We start from the raw sequence: 23,679 nt of genomic DNA, 5'->3' as shown, positions 1-23,679 counted from the left end.
TTGGCTGATTTGGGGCCTTATTTTTCCAGACTGACTCAGGACTCATATGGAGCAGTTGGATGGCGGCAGGGCCTTGTCATTTTGTGGCAACAACAGCACTGCCTACAGTGTGAAAAATGGCGTGCTGAACAATCCGTGCTTCGTGGATGCTCTCAACCTGGTTCCTCATGTCTTCCTGCTCTTCATTACCTTCCCCATCCTCTTCATTGGTATGTAACACACTGCTGTATTTGTGACTCTTAGAAAAAAAAGTTTTTCTTCTTGGAAACTACTTTTAATTTTTCATGTAATTAATTTATGATAAATGTCAAGTGGGAGCTTTTTTCAGATTTGTTATGGAATGATTCAGGTGTATTTTGAAGGACTAAATAAAGAAAATAAACATTTTCACAGGTAAATACTTATCTGCATTATGAACACAAAAGAGTTTTGGTATATCTGCAGCATAAAGTCACAGCTGTGGACCCTGTGTTATGTTTTAGTGTTCCCTGCTTATATCTCTTAAAGCGTCGCCTTCATTACTGGAGTTCACTACAGTTGTCAAGACTGAACTAATCCAGTGAGGATTACTGGATCTGAGTCAAATAGACTGTTTTGATCTTTCTTCTTATTGTGTCACATGCACTTCATTGTGATTAATGGATATTGGTCTATACATATTCTAGGTGTCAGCTATTGTTTTTGGATATGCATTTTGAAGCCTCTGTATTAGTGTTTTGGCTCCTGCTGGATTTTGGACCCAGAGTTTTGGGTGAGAGTGCTATCATCTGAGGCTAGTAAGCTGTATTAGCAAGCTGCATTTATGTAAACTATGGGTGCGATGTGGAGCTATGTTGTCAGGAGCACTTTGCTCCTGGTAGAGTCTCCTAAGACAAATTGGATCAGGGTGAGGTGTCAGACAAAAAGCTGACAAGCCCTTTGATGAAAAACAAAATTAAGACTCCAGTTTACCCTGCATAGGACAGGGTCAATGGGGCCCCACGCTGGTGCCAGAACAGAGGTAGGCTTTTTGCCTCTTGTATAACAGTTTTTTTCCCAGTCGTTGAGAGCGTTGCTTCCATGCACCTTTAGTCCAGACTTACCCAGCTTTCATGTTTTTTGTCACCCCTACAGGGGTGTTACTGGGAGGAACGGCCTACCCGATCTGACTGTTATTGAACCTCTGTACTAATGACATTTGGTTAGTTGATTTTTGTTAGCAAGTGATTAATTGCGTAATAGTCATCCTCATAATGGTGAATCAGGGACACTGATGTTATGTTTCAAACATTTTGAACTGCAAATGTACCAAATTTGATCCAACAGAAATGAAGGCCCTGTGGGGTAAAATAAAAAACTAATATTTACTATGTCATAGTATTAGATATTTTAAGAAACCATTACCTTTGGGATTTAACTAAAATTAATCAATTGTTACTTGTGAGATTGGAGCTGATTGGAGTTTAGTTCCACACTCAATAACATCTCTATCGCTCAGTGAACTCATCATTTCCCTGCAGTTATGGCGTTTAGCTGAGAAAGGTCGCGGGGTTTATGGGAGCTGACATTTTTTAAAGGCCAAAAGAGCATCTTTATTTAAAGTATGAAGCAATATGACAGCGTCTCAACTTGTTTCTCAACAGCATAGGAGAAAAAGATTTGCTTCAGGGCTGGATTTAAAGTTAGTGTTTTGGTAACATTTGTATTGACGCTTTCTTATTTCAGAAATTCTGGCTATACTTTAGCTTTTTTTTAGGTCTTATAACATTTTGAAGAAGGGCCAAATATAACCAATGAACTGATAGACTGGGACCAAAAAAACCCCATATTGGCCTAGCCATTTCGAGTCAAGATTTCAGCTATGAAGCAAACTGACCGAACCCAGCAGTCGTTAACAAGCATTTTTTTTTTCTTGTAGTCATTATTTTCCCATCAAAGAAAGCATATGAGGCTACTGAAAGAAGGAGGAGAACTTAATTGCATGGGAAACATGGCAGGAAGGCAATGATCATAAGGCCAGTTTGATTCATTCGTGTTTACGACTAAAAATAGATGCTTGTGAAGTGTAAAATATGTTTAGGAGCATGTGTATGAATAAAGAAAATATAGGTTTCAGCCAAGCAGCCCCTATAGTTTTTAATGCAACACCAGTAAAGACGTTCTGCACATTTAGATTACTTTTAAAATGAACAGTATAAATGTACCAATAAATTATATCCATCCATACATCCATCCAGCTACTTTCTGCCACTTATCACTTTAAAGAAATGAAACCTCTTTTTCATGGGATAGTAAAATATATAAGGTGACATTAAAATAGTGATTTGCTGACTTCAATTGCCTGACAGGGATGTGGTCAGAAAGTGTCTGGAAAGAAAGGAACAAAAACCCTTTTCTAGGGCTTTGAAGTGAATGATGAAATCCCTTGTCTGACTTGTCTGAGCTGTGTTACTGTAATCTTCTATTCTAGCATGACTCTGTGTAATCTGACTGACTGAGCAGATGTGTGGGTGATTTTAACTTTCCCTGTTGTGCTCGCTCGCTTGGGAATACACACACGTGCACTGTTTTTGCTATCTTTGTGCGGTCGCTCATTGACATGATGCGTTTTCTTGCCCTTCTTTAACCCCAGCCATTAAGCAAAATCTTAACATGAAAAATGCAAATGTTTTGAAGATCTGTCACATGTACTCCTATCAGATATGTCCTTGTGATAATAGTTTTGAGACAAACATTGGTCCTCAGAAAGATAGCAAAACACAGACACGCGCGCGCACACACGCACGCACACACACACACACACACACACACACACACTATAATTTCAGAGGACAAGCATTACATTAAAAATATGTTTTATTTGTAAATGCGATGATTTCTGATATGATTCATGTTTAAGAAAACACATCTCCATCTGTAAAAAGAAAAAAGCGTTAGGTCCCCACAACATGACAAAAACTTGGAGCATACACACATATCCTTAAAGGCAGTATCTTGACACGAATGTCATCATTAAGCTGTTTTGAGGAGTGGTTAAGATGGGATTAGATTGATGGTTCAGTGATCCACTGGGATCTTGGCTGTTGTTGCTGGAACAAGTAAAACACACAGGAACAAAAGAGCAGTCAAAATCAGTACTGGCAAATTATTAGTTGAGAATATTGTGTGGGTTAGGTTTGAAAATATTAATATTCAAGTTCCTACACACCCATTTACTCTTCGTTTGATTTTTCCCTTGTTAGACAATGAAAAGAAAACTAAATATGAGTAATGACAAAAAGAAAAATGCCAGAAAAATTAAAGAAAACAGAAAAGAAGTAAGAAGAAAGAGGTTGAAGAATGACGAGGTATCGATCAAACTAACAAACAAGAATGAAATATGTATTTATTAAAGGTTTCGAGTCATTGCAGGGAATAACTTACTGAATGCTTGGCTGGTTATCTGTGTTGTTTGCGTTTGTGTGTCTCGGTGTAGTCAGTATTTTATGGGAATGGTTCTGACCATAAGCCCTCAGCTCTCTCCCCGAGGACTCACTAATTGATGCTTCCTGGTTGTAGTTTTTCATGGTCTCTGTGCCCTAAGGCTCCAAAATGGCTTCAGTCCATTGAGTTAAGAGCAGAATCAAATCTAATAATAGAGACTGGTGGAATAAATTAAACTCTATTACTAAAGCAGCAAGACTTTAATTACATGTAGAAGTAAATGCTGTAGAAAAAAGGCAGACTTGGAAAAAGTCCATATGCAAGCAATTTGATAATTACATACTTACTCAAATTTATTTTCAAGCACAGATAATAAATATTTGATGGGTACAAGATTGCCTAACATGAATTTATTAAGAATATAATTAGCAGTTTGGACTTTAACATAATTAGTAGTTGCTGCCTTATTGAATGACTGTATCATTGATTGAATATGTCTTAATACATAAGGTACTTGGTACCTGAATATACACTCACCTGACACTCTATTAGGTACATCTTACTTGTACTGGACTGAATTATTTTTTGCCTTCAGAACTGCTTTAATTCTTCATGGCTTTGATTCAACAAGGTGCTGGAAACTTTACTCAGAAATACTGGCCCACGTTGATATGAAGGTATAACCATTGCTGAAGATATTTTTGGGCTGCACATTCATCATGTAAATCTCCCAATTCACCACATCCCAAAGGTACTGGATAGTATTGAAATTATGGAGACCATTTAAGTAAAGTCATCTCACCATTTATGGAACCAATTGGAAATGATCAGAGTTTTGTGACATGGCATGTTGTCCAGGTGGAACCACATTCAGAAGATGTTTGTGCCAAATTCTGACCCTCTAATCTTAATGTTGGAGCAGAACTTTGGACTCATCAAGGTGAAAAGACGGATTCTTATATAATGCATTTCTACTTTACAAAAGCACTTTCTACCTAGTGTTTGGCCACATTCATACTCACATGAACACATCGGGAAGGAGCTTGGGGTGTAGTACCTTCCCTTAGGCACACATGCGATTTTGAGTAGCCAGGGGTCAAATTAGTAGATGGCCTGCTCTAACTCCTAAGCTACAGTCATCTCAGTTTCTCGAACCTCATCAGACCAGACAATGTTGTTCCTACTACTGTCAAGTTTTTGGGAGCCTGTGTGAATTGGCACCTACATTTTCTGTTCTTAGCTGACAGGACCTGGTGTGGTGTTCTGCTGCTTGAAGGTTTGATGTGATCTTCTACCTTGGTAGCTACGAGTGGTTATTTGACTTACTGTTGCCTTCCTATCAGTTTGCAGAAGACTTATCATTTTCCTCTCACTTTTGGCATCAACAAGGCATTTTCGATAAGTTATCTTCTATGGGCCATTCTCTGTAAACCCTAGAGATGGTTATGTGGGAAAATACAAGCAAACCAGGAGTTTCTGAAACACACAGGCCAGCTCATCTGACAACAACCATGCCACATGGAAAGTCAGTTAAATGACCTTTCTTCCCCATTCTGATACTCAGTTTGAACTTCAGCAGATTGTCCTGACCATGTTTACGTGCCTTAATTTGTTTTAATTTGTGGTCAAGTATTGTTCCAATTTGCTTAAAAAAGCAGCCGAACAGGTGTACCCAGTAAAGTATATTACAGCTTTTTCTGATGGCTTAAGCACATTTTTTGTAACTATTGGCTATTTTTGCAAAACTCTACACACAAATAAGAAAACTCTTCACCCAATCAGCAAAACATTGTAGTTTTCTTGTAAAAGCGAACAACTCTTGCTTAGCTCTCCACACCTTTGTAAAAATGGTATTTTGGTATCCAACAGTTAACACAAGCCATCATATTAATAAGCACACAATGCACCAACTAAACACTGATGGTATGAATAAAAAACACATCTGGCTTTTCCTTTCTCTGTGCACAAGGTAGGCTATGTCAGTTTGAGCTCATACTTTTGTCATAGGTCTGTAAACATAGAGGGATCCAAACTTCAGGTACTGGTGTTTACTTACACACATCAAAACAAACACAAGTGTTTATTCCCAAGTCCAAACAAAACAGTAATTTCACTGAGGAAAAAAAAAAGTCTACATCGTGTCGTCTCTCTGGGTCCGGCCACAAAATTTCATCAACATCACATGCAATGTCCTCGAGTCCAAGGCAACGGGGAAAATATCTCCTGGAATGGCGTATCCAGGCCTGACATGATGCCTGGTCAATATCCCCACATGCCTCCTCCATTGCCTGTAAAAGGGTTATGCGTTGATGCGGATGACGGTCATAGACCAAAAAGCTCTCCAGAGAGTGATCCGTACAGCAGAACGCTGCTGCAGGATTGCTCTCCCCCCGCTTCAGGACACCTACACCAGGAGATGCCGGACTAGAGCAGCGCAGATACTGAAGGACCCGCCCCATCCTGGCAACAAACTGTTCCAACTTCTGCAATCTGGTAGAAGGTTCCGCATCTTCCGGGCAAGGACAGAGAGACTCAAGAGGAGCTTCTATCCCCAAGCCATCCGTGCCCTAAACACACACACCCGCCCTCTCACATCATCTATAATTGACTGAGTCAGGACTCTTCCAGACACTCTAAACCAAGGCACAATGTACATTTCAATTCTTTTAATTTTAAATATGTTTATATTGTGTATCCTGTAAAATAGTCAGTCTATTCATATTACAGTTTTTTCTGATTGCTTAAGCACATTTTTTGTAACTATTGGCTAATTTTGCAAAACTCTTCACACAAATAAGAAAACCTGTCACCCAATAATCAAAACATTGTAGTTCTCTTGCAAAAGCAAACACAGCTAGATTAACTCTTCACACCTTCGTAAAAATGGTGTTTCCGTATCAAACAGTACACACAAGCCATCATCTACTAAGCACACAATGCGCCAACTGCACACTGATGGTATGAATACAAAACACATCTGGCTTTTGCTTTCTCTGTGCACAAGGTAGGCTATGTCAGTTTGAGCTCATACTTCTGTCATAGATCCATAAGCATAGAGGGATCCAAACTTCAAGTACTGGTGTTTATCCAAACACATCAAAACAAACACAAGTGTTTATTTCCAAGTATAGGATTATTTGCAATCGCCATAATGACTATATGGGTTACTTGGCCTGCAGTGAACATGCTTCCTCTGCCCCCAGCATCTGGTTGTCTAGCAATTCTGTAAAGTAACAATTTCAGTATTTTTACATCAATGGTATTGGTGTGTTTGTCATCAGCATATGGCAGTGCTACAAATCTTAGTGCAAAGTGACTGTACTAACCGATTCTCATTTCGAAATGTCCTTATGATGCCTGCTACAGTGTTTTTGCCCGTTGCCTGAACACATTTTGCAAAACTTTGCTCATTGTGCCAAAACCCTAAACACAAGTAAACATGACACAACACTGGGAAATATACCATTCACATCTGCACCAAATTGAAACTCTACTCTCAAAACCTAAACTCTGCTATCAAAACCTAACATTCCTTTGTCAAAATGTAACTCTGTTGACAAAATGACACATACTTGCATCATATGCAAACACTTACAGAGCAGGAGGAACACACTAGTCTACTTTATATAAAGCACTGCAGTCTTTGATTTCCATTGTTCATTCAGAAGGCATATTTTCAGGAGACACATTTGCAAACAACCAAAAAAGCAAATAGACCTACTCAATATTGTACATTGCAGTACCATGAATTCAGATAAAGCAAAAAAAAACCAAAACAAAGAAAACCCCATAATACAGTAATAGAAAAAACACTATACTGTAAACAAAAAATCATGACAATTGTGCATACGTGGGCTCATGGATCCCGCCGTCTGTTGGGGTCTGGCCACAGGACCTCATCAACATCGCAAGCAATGTCTTCTCCCGCTGGGCACCGGGGAAAATATCCTCTTCCATGTCAAAACCATCCATGGATTGCTGTCACCTGAATGTCGCCGCAGGCCTGTTCCATTGCCTGCAGAAGAGGCATGCAGGCATGTAGTTGGCGGTCATATACACGCCATCTCCAAGCCGAAAAAAATTCCTCTATAGGGTTTAAAAATGGTGAGTAAGGGGGCAAGCATACCACTTCAAGTTGACTTTGGTTGGAGAACCAGGCCTGGACCAGAGCAGCCCGATGGAAACTGACATTATCCCATATCACCACAAACCTGGGCTGATCTGGTCTGTTCTGTACAACTATATCATGGAGAGCATCTAGAAATGTGAGTATGTGTTGGCTATTGTATGGACCTAGTATTGCATGATGGTGCAGAAGCCCTCGAAGGCATATGGCGGCACATAATGTGATGTTTCCCCCGCGCTGCCCTGGGACGTGCACAATTGCCCTTTGGCCAATTACATTACGACCCCGTCGTCTTGTTTTGCTCAGGTCGAATCCAGCTTCATCAATGAAAATGTATTCATGAGGCTGTGCAGCTCCATCCATGGCCAAGATTCTCTGGAAAAAAGGGGAACATATCACTGTACTACAGTGCTACACATACAGCACCCTCACCCCATCACACAGGTACCTGTGTAGCTCTCAGAATGGATCCATGTGGTACTGATATGGTACATATTCAGCTGCTACTGGACTTCACCAATACTCTATTGTAAATGTAAGGGACAGTTACACGTACCCGTACATATTCAGCTTGAAGTCCTTTGACCCTGTCACTGTTCCTCTCGAATGGGACTCTGTAGAGCTGCTTCATGGTGATGCTGTGTTTACCCAAGATGCGTCTGATGGTGGTGATGCTCACATGGTCTATGTTGCTGAACACTCGCCTGTCTGCAAGTATTTTCCATCGTAGCTGGTGGAGACGGATGGCATTGTCTGCCCTCACTAGGTCCACAACAGCAAGTTCCTGCCGTTGTGTGAACAGGCGTTGGCGTCCTCCCCCAGAAGGTCTTCGAGTCATTCTAGAGAAATACAACCACATATTGTCATCGGTTTGCTTATTTTTCTTACAGTACTTCACTGTATATACTGTATCATCCACTGTACAACACTGTACTTCAATATAAGTAATCATGGTATGTTTCACAGAAACTACCACTTTGGCTGCAAAAGGAGCATTAGCACCCTGCAATACCCTGTACACTTGATATGGTAACTGTAGAACAGTACTATGAAAACCATCTGAGTAGAGTAGAAGGCAGTGAGATGAAGACAGACCTGTTTTCTAGTCGGAATTTTCTTATTACAGATGCCACTGTGAAGCGGCTTAGATGTGGGTGGACTCTCTGCCCAGCTTCCCTCATAGTCAGGCCGTGGTTGATGACATGGTCCACCAAAGTTGCTCTTATATCATCAGAAATATGGGTCCGTGCATGGCCTCTTTGACCTCCTCCTCCTCTTCCTCTTGCTCTCCCTCCATCCATGCTTGCAAAGTTCTTGAATTGGCTAAACTGAGGGCTTTTTGTGGTTGGCTAATTTGTGTTCAGTTTTGCAAGTAAGTGCCTTCAGGTGTATATTTGAGTGGTTGCAATTACCCGATGTGTTTTGTATTTTGGATACACGTGTTTTCCAAATGGCACCCTGAAATTTCATTTTTGAACGAAGTGTCTTATGTATGAAATAGAGTGTAGTATGCAGGACCATGTGTGTTGCATAAAGGAGTAAGTGTGTTGCATAATTGCAACCAGAGTGCAAAGCAGCACTTTTGTTTAAGGTATGGGTACATGTGTTTGGGGTATGGTAACAAAAGCTTCAAGTTGTGTTACTTTAGTCTAAGCATGGGTTTATAGTGTTCAAGCAACGAGCAAAAACTGTAAGTTAGGCTGAACCCGTTGGCCAGCTTCCCTCAGGGTCATTCCATGGTTGAATACATGGTCCACTATTGTAGCTCTGATGTCATCAGTAATTCTATTTCTTACTCTTCTTACCCTTCCTCCTCCCCCTCCTCTTGCTCCTCCTTGTCCTCTTCCTCTAACTTCACCTCCTTGTCCTTGTTGTCCTCTTTGTCCTACTGCTTCACCTCCACGTCCTCTTCCTCGGCCTCCTCTAATTCTCACTCGTCTCACTCTTCCTGCTCCCTCCATTGTACTCCACACGGACAGCTTACCTGTAGCTTATTTATAGTGCTTAGGCTGATTGGAAAGTGAACTAATTATCTAAAACAGTTTTCACATGTGGCAGTGTGCCCGACAGTTGGCAAAATACTGTAAATAATAGCCATAAATGTGTATAGTTTTGTTAGGAGTGTGTTGATCATTTGGAAATTGAGTGTAAAGCAGTGAGTTGTGTTTACAGTTCTGCAGAAAGAGTGCTGTGCAGTGGATTGTAGCTACAGGTTTGCAAAGTGTGTGTTACAAAATGGCAAACTGAGTGCAAAGCAGTGTTTGTGCTTTTACTTTTGCAAACTCGGTGAGTGATTTTGGTATAAGTATTAATAGTTTTTGAAATTGTGCTATAAGAATCACAGTTAGGGTTTAAGCATTCAGAAAAAACTGTAACTGTACTAGTGATAGTTTCTCTTTGTCTTTTCTAACTGCCAGAATATATTAATATGTTAAGATTTGAAGGTTAAATCTGGTCCTAATTTATCAAAGTATTCACTATTTTGTATGGTTGGAACTAATATTATGCATTACTTCTGTGACTTTTCACAGTTGGGCTCTTTCTAGATTGCACATGCTTTCAGGACCTCTCTTTTACAGTTTTTTTGTAACATAACATGAAATAAATATGACGTGAATTTTGTTGTCCTCTTACAGTTTTTACCGAATGCCTAAACACTAACTGTGAATCCTGTAGCACAATTTCTAAAACTAGTCAGACTTATAGCAAAACCACTCACTGAGTGTGCAAAACTAAAAGCACAAAAACTGCTTTGCACTCAGTTTGCAATTTTGTAACACACACTTTGCAAGACTGTAGGCACAATTCACTGCACAACACTCAATTTCCAAATTTCCAACACACTCCTAGCAAAAGTATACACATGTATGGCTATCATTAACACTAATTTGCCAACTGTCTGGCACACTTTCACATGTGAAAACTTTCTTAGATAATTCGTTCACTTTGCAATCAGCCTAAGCACTATAATACAGGTAAGCTGTGTGTGCTGAGTACAATGGTGGGAGCAGAAAGAGTGAGAAGTAGAGGAGGCCGAGGAAGAGGACGTGGAGGTGAAGAAGTAGGATGAAGAGGACGACAAGGACAAGGAGGAGCAAGAGGAAGACGAGGAGGGGGCAGAGGAAGCATGTTCACTGCAGACCACGTAACCCATATAGTCATTATGGCGATTGCAAATAATCCTATACTTGGAAATAAACACTTGTGTTTGTTTTGATGTGTTTGACTAAACACCAGTACTTGAAGTTTGGATCCCTCCATGCTTATGGATCTATGACAGAAGTATGAGCTCAAACTCACATAGCCTACCTTGTGCACAGGGAAGGCAAACGCCAGATGTGTTTTGTATTCATACCATCGGTGTGCAGTTGGCGCATTGTGTGCTTAGTAGATGATGGCTTGTGTGTACTGTTTGATACGGAAACACCATTTTTACGAAGGTGTGAAGAGTTAATCTAGCTGTGTTTGCTTTTGCAAGAGAACTACAATGTTTTGATGATTGGGTGACAGGTTTTCTTATTTGTGTGAAGAGTTTTGCAAAATTAGCCAATAGTTACAAAAAATGTGCTTAAGCAATCAGAAAAAACTGTAAGAATCAGAATCAGAATCAGAATCAGAATGGGTTTATTGCCAGATGTTGAGGTTTACAACATTAGGAAATTGCTGCGGTGCTTCAGTGCAGACAATAAGAATTAAAGTGCTATGTAGAAAGAAAGATATGTGCATGAGATATACATGTGATATATACATGAGAATAAGAATTGTGAGTGCTACGTAGAAAGATATATACATGAGTGCAGGTGGTGATCAGTGCCAAACATATATACAAGAGAGTAAGAATTATGAGTGCTGCGTAGAAAGATATATACATGAGTGCAGGTGGTGATCAGTGCCAGACATGAAATGATGCAGTGACACAGCGTAGGGTCATGTGTTAGTGGCGGGTACAGTCATGTGGTTATTGTTCATGTGTCCAACAGCAGAGGGGAAGAAACTGTTCTTGTGGCGAGAGGTTCTGGTGCGAATGGACCGGAGCCTCCTGCCTGAGGGGAGCAGGTCAAACAGACTGTGTCCAAGTTAACATATCTTCCCAAAAGATTCCTGATGCATTTAAAAGCATGGTTTGGAGTTGTTTTGATCATACACACAAATGCAGAGATTTTCAAAGGTTAAAGTTGTAAGTGTTGTCATGTGTGATTCATGTTTATGTTTAAAGTTATTTTCTTCATCCGTGAACAATGATTTTCACTCGGTTATGACATGAATATAAACCAGCAGAATTACTTGGAGAGTGAAAGTAAATTGATGCAAATCGGTTGTGCTTTGAAGTCACATTTATAAACACATTTTTTGGATCCACCATCTATTTTTTTTTTGCTTCTGTTACGCTTTTCTGCACACACTCTCACCTCTGACAACATCACAAGCTCGGATGCACTGTCTTGTGTTTTTGTCCAACAGGTTGGGGCAGTCAGAGCTCTAAAGTCCAGATCCATCATAACACATGGCTTCATTTCCCTGGGCACAACATGAGGTGGATCCTCACCTTCTTGCTGCTATTAGTCCATGTCTGTGAGTTTTCAGAAGGCATCGTCTGCAACATGTGAGACCTCAGAATGTTTTTTTTAATCAAACATAAGCAAATAAAAAGAAGCTTTTTTTGTTTTTTAGTTGTCTTTAGTTAAATAAATGGTTTGCATGTTAATTATTATATATTTTGTGTTTGCCTCTTACTGTAGGGTGATGGGTACCAACCACCTCCATCTCTTCATGCCAGCATTCATGGGTTTTGTAGCAGCCACAACATCAGTCGTTTACTACCACAACATAGAAACATCCAACTTTCCCAAACTGCTGCTTGGTAAGACAGTGAGGGGCGCTTAATATGACCCATTTTGTTTATTTGACCAAATAAACAGCCAAGCAATTCTGTTTAGTCAATATAAAAGAGGATAATTAAGATTAGCACCCCTTCCTTAATTAAAACAGAAAAAACAAAAATATAAACCAATTAACTTGGTTTCAAATTATCAACCTTCCCTTTGGAATTTTAACAAATAATTATAATCATAAAACAAAATGCAGGAGGTTGAGTGAGGAGTATCTATCAAAAAACGGACGCTCATTAGATGCAAGGATGTTTCAACAACAATGGCAGGTTAGCATGTGGATGTTTTGCAGACATTTCATGTGAAATTTGCTAATCCTAAGAATATAGACGTGCCTCGCTAGAGTTCATCCACTTTCTCAGCATTTCCTGAGATTATTTCCTCTGTTTGCTAGGTGGTATATACTGAATCTATAAGCAGGTACTTCTCTTGAAGGCTTGTGAAAGCAATATCAACACTAGCTCCATCCATTATCTCCATCCAGATGAGTGTTTTAGCTTAGGTTCATGTATAATCTACAAACATCTGCCACACTGGCAATAAAGTGGACTATTAAGCAGCACCTATTGCTGACAAGTTAAAGATCAAAAGGTTTATTGGGTAATGACAAGCCAATAGGGAAGGAGATATCAGTCACAGTGATTCTTGGGGACAGTTCAGGTTACGCCAAAGAGAGGTGGTCCACAGAACTGTTTAAGAGGGTTTTGCTCAGAGTGTGTGTGGTAGGTTTGGGCAAGATACTTGGAAAGGGGCCATTTGTCTGTTTTGCACCATCGAATAGAGTTGTTGCATGGTGTGACGGCCAAAGGGTGGGAATCCGAGACTTCACCTGGACTCAGAGAGAGTTGAAAAACAAAGCAGTAAACAGACCAGTGCGAGTATGACATACAAATTATATTGCACGTTTGAAAAGGCATGTGAATTGACCATAAAAACTGTGAATGTGCATCCTGGTGTAAACAGAAAGCAAAGGCATGCCCAACTAGGAATGAATGGTTGATGTTTTCATGGTTTCCAAGAATCTTATTTTCTGCATAGTCAACACTCAAAATAGACTTTTAATATGTGCTCCCTGGGAGGAGTTCCAGAAGGTCCGTTTCAATGACCTAAAGTTGTTTTTGTGTGGACAAGAGGCCAAAATACAAAGAAAAATTCAGCTTTTTAGGGTACTGTATGATCTTCCAAAGCACAAATATGATAGCAGTGATGCGGCATCTGTGACTGTCATGCTGCTTTTTGTCTCTTTTCTCAAAGTCCTTTTCATCTACTGGGTGCTGGCATTCATCACAAAGTCCATAAAGTTGTGGAAATTTGCTGAGGACAAAGGTGCAGCACAGTATCTCAGGTTGTACATCACTGCACTGTTAGTGATCCTGTATGGACTTCTGATGGCCGTGGAGATCAACGTCATCAGAGTGAGGGTGAGGAAATACATTTCACGCTACGTCGGTTTAGTTCAAGGAGCTTTGTTTCTTGTAGATTGCAATCATCCTGGCATCCCAAAATAGTTTTGTTTTTCTTGTTTTTTCCTGTGTAGTTAATTTTGTTAATTTTGTCTTTGTGTCTTCTAGAAATATGTATTCTTTGCGAACCCTCAGAAAGTTAAACCACCAGAAGATTTACAGGATTTGGGGGTTCGTTTTCTGCAGCCTTTTGTCAACCTGCTGTCAAAGGTAGATTTTCAGAACCATTATTAACACAAAAAGGTTAAAATGCAAATTCTAAAGTATATAATTAAAATAATCTGTCAGTGCGCCACACGGCAGCTGTGGCTACAATGTAGCTTGCCATCACTAGTGTGTGAATGGGTGGATGACTGAACGTGTAAAGCGCTTTGGAGTCTTTATGGACTATGTAAAGCGCTATACAAATACAGGCCATTTACCATTTACCATTTTAATATTTAGACCACAAGTACTAAAAACCAAGAGAAGGAACTTATTTTGTGTTTTAATGCCTCGTAACCCGTGTGGTGTCCTCGGGTCAAAAATGGTCCCTAGGTGAATGGCAAACAAGTATATGGGAATCCCGAGGACACCACACGGTCAATATTGAGTGTGGCAAGTTTTTACTGGAACGCAACTTGGCAGCACAGCACAGAAAATTCTTGGCTCGTTTTTTAGGCGACATATTGGTGGATGAATCCTCTCATCATCGGAGCCCATAAGAGGCCTATAGAGCTGAAGAAGATAGGCAAGCTGCCCATCGCCATGAGAGCCCTCACCAACTACCTGCGGCTTAAAGACGCCTATGAGGATCAGAGGGTGAGCACATGGAAGCCGTAAAATAATTTAATTTCACTGCAGTGATTTCCAGTGGTTGTTCTAAATTAAAATATACAGATCTAATTAATTTCTCTGCTTTTTCCTTCTATCCTCCGCCCTCACAGACACCTGAGGACCCAGATAGGTCTCCATCGATCTGGCGCTCCATGTATCGAGCATTTGGCCGTCCCATCCTGCTCAGCAGCACCTTCCGCTACTTGGCAGATCTGCTGGGCTTTGCTGGGCCCCTCTGCATCTCTAGGATCGTTCAGCAGCTAAATTCTGAAAAAGATGTTCCAGAAGGCAACACAACGGTGAGTGTTTAAGATGTATGACCTTTAAGAAAAGACGCCTTAGTACTGTTTACACAAGGCCAGCAGATTTTTTCTACACAAACACATTTGTTTATGGACTTCTGTATAACGGAGGGTTCAACCTTTCTTTTTTCCAAGCTTTTTTCCATCATCACTGGTTGCATAATTACAGTTCATTATGGAATATTACGGCGTGTTACGAAGTCTGTTTTTTTATTGTATAGTGTGTTTTATATGACTGGTTCGGACTCTAGAGTCATTTAAATTTTGGGTTTCTTCGTGTTTTATTTTTTAATTTCAGTTAGATTTCCTGCCTTTGCTCTTTTTCCCGCCGTGTCATTTCCACATAGTGTTCAGTTAGCAAATCAGCCTCCTGTGTGGACTTAATACTTGTAACTAGAGATGGCACGATACCACTTTTTTATGTCCGATACCGATATCATAAATTTGGATATCTGCCGATACCGATATGAATCCGATATAGTGTTTTTTAATCAACAAAACTGTTTTTTTTTTAAAATATCTTGCTGCATTTTGTATAAGTTCATACTCAAGTTTAAAACAACAACTACACTAAAGCTATTCTGTTATACCTGTATGCAAAAAAAATATATTTCATAGTTCAGCAATACTGATCAATCTAATAAACTCAAACCTACACCATCCTCCCTATTCTGGTATTTTAAAGAGTACTTAGCATAAATATTAAGCAACCTAACTAATAGGGTTCCAACTCCCAGCAACAACAAAAATAAATAAATAAAAAATAGGGAACCACCCCTCACGCTCCACCTCATGATGCTTAATCGACGTAATCAACCTTAATTTGATGCAGTGTGAAAAAAATGCACAGAAATCAATTATTTTTCAAGAAATATTAAATAGATTCAACATCTTTCTTCAACAGAATTGCAGACTGCACAGATGGTACCTTCCCAAAGGAAAAAGTACTATAGCTTACTAGGGTATATATATTAGACTTAATAGTTACTATATACAGTAATTGACTTCTATTCATTTTACATCAAATTAAAACTTTGGGTGTCAGATAATTATTTATTAAAAGCTAGACATTTTAAATGAGAATAAGAAAGAAAAGTATGTCTTTGTGCCCCCTTTTCCCAGTTAATGCCCTATCGGCCCCCCTGGCTAAACTTTGCTAGATCCGCCCCTGCACAGTTACCAGCGTCAGCTACTTAGAAAAAGATCCTCGAGTAGAAAGTAATATTAAATAAATTCTAACAACAGCTGATCAAGCTTAAACGTGCTGCTGTTGTTCAGCCGCTGGTTTCCTCTTTCTGGTGCAAAGTGGGCCAAAAGCAAACTAGAGACACGGACTGGCGACAGAAAAGCCGATCAGCTGATCGTTAAGCAGTTTCATGATTGAAGTAGCAGCCGGAGAGCGAGAGGCAGTCGCTCCATATATCGCTTGTTAAGCTTAACGCAGGAATGCTTTACAAACATTTAGAGATGGACTTACACACTTGCTTTACTTCTCTCGGGAAAACTTTGTCGGAGATGAAATGCGGGGTTGCTAGCGAAGCTCCAAATGCTATCCAGACCACCACAGGTCCCGCATGCCACAGCCGCTCTATCACGTGATGCATACTGCTCCGACGTGCTAACGTTCTGAGGTGAGTTACGGTGTGTTGCAAGTTTTGTGAGGTGCTTTCGTGATATTTAATGGATCGGATTACATTTTTTTATTTTTCTCCGATATCCGATCCAGTAATTTAGGTCAGTATCGGACCGATACGTAATATCGGATCGGTCCATCTCTACTTGTAACCAAGCTTTCTTGTGTTCTTGGTGTTTTTTTTGTTTTCCTTTATGGTCCTAGTTGATTTCCTCATACATAATGCTTTGGATGTTTGGTTGTTCACTTTTTTGTGAATTTTTTCTTAGCTGTGAATTTTTTGCCGACTGCTTCTTGCATTTGGGTCCTCTTTCCTTTCAGAGGTGTATTTGTTTAAAAATGACCCATTCTGCTCATTTCCAGCTCTGCATTCTTGTTCTTGGACGTTTCATGATTCACAGCTCAGCATAAACATCATTTTTCTTATACTAGGTTTTGGTGCTAACATGTCAGAGAGCTGAGTGATTAAGATTACCTCATTAGGAATATACACTCTCTCTGACATCATACATTTCTAAGAGTAGAAAAAACAGACTATTAAGCTTAGAGAGTCACGCCTGAGCTTTAGGCTCTCAGGGATTGTTTATAACATAGTTCATGTAACATAATACTAACCCTAATATTTGTTATTTAAAAAAATATAAGAATTAAGAATTTAACAATATAAAAACATCATAAAGTAAGAAAAAGCAGACCTCCAGTATATATAGTATGTTTTAAGAGATGAAGACGTAAAGAGTTTAATGCCATTCGTTTTCCCTTCTGAGAAATCATCCTGGAAACCTGAACCTTTACTCAGGCATAGCTGATGTCTCCAACACCATCAACAAGACCAAAGCCTTGTTAAGTGTTTATATAAGATCATTATATTAGTGGTTAAGGGCAGATCAGTGAAACATCATGGGTCATTAACACACTATAACTGTTGGGTGGTCCAGTCAGCCAAAGAGTGACTCACTCTAAGCACGACGTCAACAAGGCGTTGGTCACAGTCGCCACATCGTCAACAGTTCGTGTGCGACGCCGTGTCTGACGTGATGATGATTAAGACAAAGTTAAAATGACATCACACACACTTTACGTGGAACAGACCTTGTGGATGTAACTTTAACCAGAGCAGCTTCATGCCTGACTCCTAGCATGAAACCAAACCTGCGTTTCACCTTAACTTTTAATATTTTTCCAAATGTTTTCTCATTTTTTATCTTGAAATCCAAAGTATTTTTCCTCACAAATAAATGAGCACAAAAAACGCTTCCAGGACGTTGTCAGCAATAAAGGGTCTTCTGATGTCTGGAAGTTATATTCCACTGAATTCCATATTTGCGTTTTTAGATATTAATTTAAATTCAAGCAGATGATGCTGATTAGATTCAGTCACTAAGTTGCACCTTTTTATAGTAACTTCATACAGTTTCGGGGTTTGGAAATCAGCCATGAAGGACACATGACATCAGGTCATTTGCATAAATCCACAGAGAGCAGAAAATCTCCTCACGTACCAATTCTTATTTTAACCTCTAGAGGCAGGGCCCAGAGGGGCTTACAATGAAGTGACATGAATGCTTAAGTTATGTGAAGTTTTTGTGTTACAAAAGTGGATTTTTTAATGTGGCTAAATCAGCATAGTAACTGATGCTGAACACATAACCAGGTCAGGAGCAGGTTATGTTCAGAATTTGGTTTAAAATTAACAGGAAGCACCACATTTTCATGAATTCTTTTATTTACGATACATTTTATCTGCATTTATTTGCAACTTGCAACAAGCTGTACTTCAGTAAACCCACCAAATGAAGCCTTTCTGTTAACACAGTGCACACTGTGTGTTAACACAGTTAAAAACGGGTGCTTCACTTTCAGAGTGTGGTTAGTACGCCTGTATTGATGTAGAATCGAGTGTTCCACTTAAGGCTTTTATTTTGAAATGATACTTTATGCGGCATGGCCTTCACACAGTTAAAGTGACAGTGAGTGGGAGGCTGTGGAAAGGCCAGACTAGAATTGGGCTTTAGTTCAGTTGTCTCCCCTCAGTCTTTGTTAACTTGTTGTTTTATTCTTGAGTCTGAATTGCTCATTAACTTTTTCGATTTTTGTTATTTTCCTACAACCTCATCGCAGCAAATTCTATTACTAATTTTCAGAATTGCTTCTCATTATAAGATAAGATAAGATAAGATAAGATAAGATAGAACTTTATTAATCCCTCGGGTGGGTTCCTCTGGGAAATTCGACTTCCAAAAAAAGCACAGCAACGACCGAAGTTACAGTTACAGAATTGTTATATATATACACACACACACACACACACACACACACACACACACACACACACACACACACACACACACACACACACACACACATATATATAAATACAGAGACAAATATAAATAAAATATACAAAGGGGATAAATAGAATAAATAGGAATAAAAAATAAAAATACAAGTGAATGAATTGCACATTTCAAGTATTGAGTCTATTGCACTGTTGACTATTTACAAAAAGTATTGCACAAGGTATTGTACAGTGAGGTGAAGAGGCACTACAGCTTAGTTGTTCCCCCCTCCTTTGTCCTCCTGTCTCCCCTCCCTCTCCCCTCCAGGGAGGAGTTAAACAGTTTGATGGCGTGTGGGACAAAGGAGTTTTTAAGTCTGTTAGTTCTTGTCTTGGGGAGAAGCAACCTGTCACTGAACAGACTCTTCTGATTGTTTATGGCCGTGTGCAGAGGATGCCCGGCATTGTCCATAATGTCCATCAGTTTCTTTAGTGTCCTTTTCTTTTCCTTTTCTTTTCTTATGGACTTTGTTATACTTGTATTAAGGTACTGAATGAAAATGTTCCTAGAATGCAGTTTTGATAATTCAAGTAAACCAAAAATTGTTCTTAAAATGGCTTTAAAAAAATTAAGCTAATCCATTTGGATGCATAGTAACAGTATATCTGGCTTCCTGTCTGATATCTTAGCATAGACCAGCATGACTCATAATTAGCTCGACCAAACCTGCAGCTCATACACAACATTACAAAACAATATAAATATCTCCCTACAATAAAAAGGGCAGAGCAGACAGAGATCAAGCAGACTGGTCACAGACAGCATTTCTGGCAACCAAATATACACCAGCAGAAGTGATCATAGGCATCAACTCCTCTTAAATCCATGCCAACCTCTCCAAAGGTCATAAAGCAGTCAGGGCTTGTAGGAGAGGCAGAACAGATGCTTTTGTAATGGCAGCGTATTTTCACACAGTCCACTTGGCTGGATGCTGGTATAGTAGATGTTAAGCTGTTGTCAGGTCTGTGCCTGCTGGTTAAAGTGGGTATAATGGGCAATCGAGATAGAGAGCAGAGCATGGCTGCATTTCTGAGTGACATGGAAAATTCCCCACTCACCTCACACTCTCTGCCTCAGTTTAACGTACACAGAGGGACTGCTGAGCGTCACTCTGGGATTTTTGAAGCAACAATTCATGTGTAATTTTTTCAATCCAGATTGATTTATCAGTGTATAAACATTTTTTTTTTACTGCGCTAGAAATGGGATACATGGATAAAATTCTAATGTGTCTTTGTTTAAACGAATTCAGAAATGTAGAAACTAATTAATAAAATATTAGAATAAAATATTCTGTCTCTTTTTTGCCACAAATATAAATATTGTATAAAATTGCTGTATTTGAAAATGCCAACCATGCTTTCTGGTTTAAAACCCTGGCTACATGGGGCTCATGGACAAAGCACTGAGAATCACCATGAATGGCACAGCCATCATTTGCTTGGATACCAGCTGAGGGATAACAATCAGTCTGGATCATAATTTACTTTCATCTTATTATCCCCTTAGAGTTGGAGGTCACTGCAAATCAATAGAAAGTAATTCTGAGTGATCGCCTTTATCCTATGATTACGTAAATGGGAGTAGTTCCTCTCCAGGTGACAGAGGCTCTATCCATGAGTGGTTTCATGAAAATGAATCATGGTTTAGTCTCGACACTCACCAGAGCTCAACTTAAATGAACACTGATGGACTTTGCATCGATGTTTCAGACTTTGCTAAAATAGCAAGCGTTCCTTACTTTTTAAGAGCTCCAGAGACTTGGACAATCATCTCTTTTTCCACAAAGCCCATAGACTATATGTAAATGGATTTAGCCACTATGGTGTAATTTGGGGGGGGATTTCCCCACTTCTGGTCTGCATGCCCCTCCCTCAGCTAGAGCTAAGAGCCAATCCATAGCACAAGAGACAATAAATCTGTTTCTGGCTTTCACTTTTGGGACTTGCGATCCCAGGACAGTAAAGATGACACTGCTTATGAGAGAAAGACCCCAATCCTGTTCCAATTCAACGTCTTATTTTTACCACTGCTGCTGCAGAGTGAAAACCGATTAAATGAAAGAAAAATGAAGTAGAATCTTAACATCAGATTTTACAGAAGATTCTCAATAAGTCCTAGAAATACTCTTTCTTTAGCTGATCATCTAGATAATTTCCTAATAATTATATCAATAATAATAATTTTATTATTATTAAACTGAAAATGTTCTGCAGTTGCATTTTTTATTTACACTGAATGATAAAGAACCTATTTTTGAAACACACTTATTTACATTGTTACTGATGAACGTCCAGAATATCCGTCCAAGGTTGAATTGAAAAACATCTGTATCTGAGAGAATGTTTTCACATATTTTCTAGCAAATTTTGGTTTGTGATTGAAATAGGATATGCTCTTGTTAATGCACCAGCTACTATGGTTTGTGGAACAGACAACAGACTGTCATCGAATGAGAAATCAGTTTGACCTCTGATCAGGTTACAAAGAAGAATCTTATTTTTGTACCTGTTGTCTGCTTGTGTTTGTAGGTCACCCATTTCGAGAACTACCATATGTCTTCCTATGAGCTGCTGCAGAACAGCTCCATCCTGGCTGTTCTTCTCTTCTTGGCTTTAATCCTGCAGAGAACCTTCCTTCAGGCCTCGTACTATGTCACCATTGAAACAGGCATTAACATGCGGGGAGCTCTGCTGGTGAGTGAAGCATCGTGGAAAATGAAAATTCGGACCGGTGTTTCAACACTCGGGTGTCACTTTGGAAAGCTCATCGTGAATGATTTCTATGATGCTTCAGAGTTTTATCAGCTCACACAGCCATTATCTGTCACCTCATGTGACACCAGGCTCTTTTAATTGCTGATGTAAGCCCCAGCTTAATAGCCACATAGAGGTTTCATTGGACACCTGTTCTGAAGTGTAACAACAGTCCGGTAGATTTCAGCTGGCAGTCAGTGTTGAACAGAAACATGGAGGAGGGTTAAAAATTTCCAGGGCTGATGTAAATCGATGATGTGAAGGCATTTAGTTAACATTTCTATTTAATTCAGTTATGTAAGTGATGGGTTTATTTATAGGAGTCCCTCAGTGGGAAAAGTCTTTGGCATTCTGCATAGTGCTGACACTGTCCATTAACCTATTAAAACTTAAAGCTAAAACATTGCTTTTTTTACAAATGTATTTAAAATGCTAAATTCTAAAAGAACGTTCTATGTTATAGGTATCTCTTTTCACATGTATTTTTGGCATTTAGTCTTTATCAAGACAGGCTTGTGCACAGCGGAAGAAGCAGCAAAGTTGCTTTAAATAAGCTAAAATTACTGATAAGTGGTAGTGGTAAAAACTCCCATGGTTAATGTAATTAGATGTTATCCAAATATTTAGTAGGCATTTCTGCATAATTCAGTTATGGCAGTTATAAATATATAGATTCCATTAATGGGATATAGAGTGTCTGGCTCTCCATTAAAACCCAGAATAATACTGCTAGTAATGAATATATTCATGAAAACCACTGTGCCATGAGCTGGAGTCAGCTCAGCAGCAGACGGCAGACAATATTTTATTTCACTTAAACTCTAAGATAGGTACTAAACATCTAACCATTGTTTATTGAGGAACCAGATGGAATGTCCCAGTTCAAAGTGCTGGCCCTGACTCAACTATTTCAGTCAAAAAAAGGTTGGTATTGCCATCTGGATTAATTTCTTTTGTGATTTGGTTCTGGGACCAGTGTGGGACCCCACACTCAATAAACACAGGCATCAGGTGGGTCAGGTGGGTTCCACAGCAGCTTGCAAATGTTCAGCGACCTTTTAAAACAAGGTGACTGCCTTTAAAAGGTTGGCATTATAGATGAACTAATATGTCTATCTATCCATCATCTTAAACTTTCCTTCATCTGTCTTATTATCTGTCTTGTCTAGGCAATGATCTACAACAAAATCCTGCGCCTATCCACCTCCAACATGTCAATGGGGGAAATGACGTTGGGGCAGATCAACAACCTGGTTGCTATAGAAACCAACCAGCTCATGTGGTTCCTCTTCCTCTGCCCCAACCTGTGGGCCATGCCCGTGCAGGTAAGATAAGCCATATTCTTAAACATATTTGGATATGTTTTAATCCTATCAAAATTTTTTCAAGTCAGGTCTTTTTGTTTCTTTGCAGATTGTGATGGGAATAATTCTGCTCCGTCATTTTATGGGCTCGAGTGCCTTGGTAGGAGCGGCTGTCATAGTTCTGCTGGCTCCGGTCCAGTACCTTATAGCTACAAAGCTGGCAGACACGCAGAAAATCACACTGGTAAAGAAGATATTTATAAATATAAAATAAATGTTTTCTCAGTGTAGAAAACAAAATTTCCTGCGTAATTCTGAACAAAAATCTTCTTTGAATGTCTTATTTGCTATTTCAGGAACACAGTACAGATCGTGTTAAAAAGACCACTGAGATCCTAAAGGGCATAAAGTTGCTGAAGCTGTACGCCTGGGAGAACATCTTCTGTGACAGTGTGGAGGAGACCAGAGGCAAAGAGCTCACCAGCCTCAGGACCTTCGCCTTCTACACATCCATGTCCAGTAAGATGAAAATCAGTAGCAGGAGTTTTAAGTATGTGAGCAGAATGTCTGCAGACCAGCAGAAATGGAATTTGTTTGGCATGTACAGAATGAATCTTGTTTGAAACGCCACACATATATTCAGCGATGG

At 39.5% G+C, this 23,679-nt stretch overlaps 1 protein-coding gene across 7 annotated transcripts in view; it reads left to right on the top strand.

Moving 5' to 3' along the window:
- Positions 1-23,679, top strand: part of abcc9 (ATP-binding cassette, sub-family C (CFTR/MRP), member 9) — an 80,391-nt gene that overhangs the window by 5,843 nt on the left and 50,869 nt on the right. For all 7 annotated transcript variants that reach the window (XR_013093969.1, XR_013093968.1, XR_001167893.4 and 4 more), the window contains 11 exons: positions 30-209; positions 11,990-12,131; positions 12,268-12,389; positions 13,672-13,838; positions 13,989-14,090; positions 14,541-14,681; positions 14,807-14,995; positions 21,502-21,666; positions 22,896-23,051; positions 23,140-23,274; positions 23,387-23,549. Coding sequence is in view for 2 of the 7 variants with exons in the window: in XM_024805653.2 (XP_024661421.2) it covers positions 47-209; positions 11,990-12,131; positions 12,268-12,389; positions 13,672-13,838; positions 13,989-14,090; positions 14,541-14,681; positions 14,807-14,995; positions 21,502-21,666; positions 22,896-23,051; positions 23,140-23,274; positions 23,387-23,549 (1,645 nt within the window). In the remaining 5 variants the exon portion in view is untranslated. The remainder of the gene's footprint in view (positions 1-29; positions 210-11,989; positions 12,132-12,267; positions 12,390-13,671; positions 13,839-13,988; positions 14,091-14,540; positions 14,682-14,806; positions 14,996-21,501; positions 21,667-22,895; positions 23,052-23,139; positions 23,275-23,386; positions 23,550-23,679) is intronic.

This window comes from Maylandia zebra, linkage group LG17, assembly GCF_041146795.1.
Source record: "Maylandia zebra isolate NMK-2024a linkage group LG17, Mzebra_GT3a, whole genome shotgun sequence".
NCBI lineage: Eukaryota > Metazoa > Chordata > Actinopteri > Cichliformes > Cichlidae > Maylandia > Maylandia zebra.
Note: the sequence above shows the minus strand (reverse complement) of the source record. Positions and strands in the feature narration are given on the sequence as shown.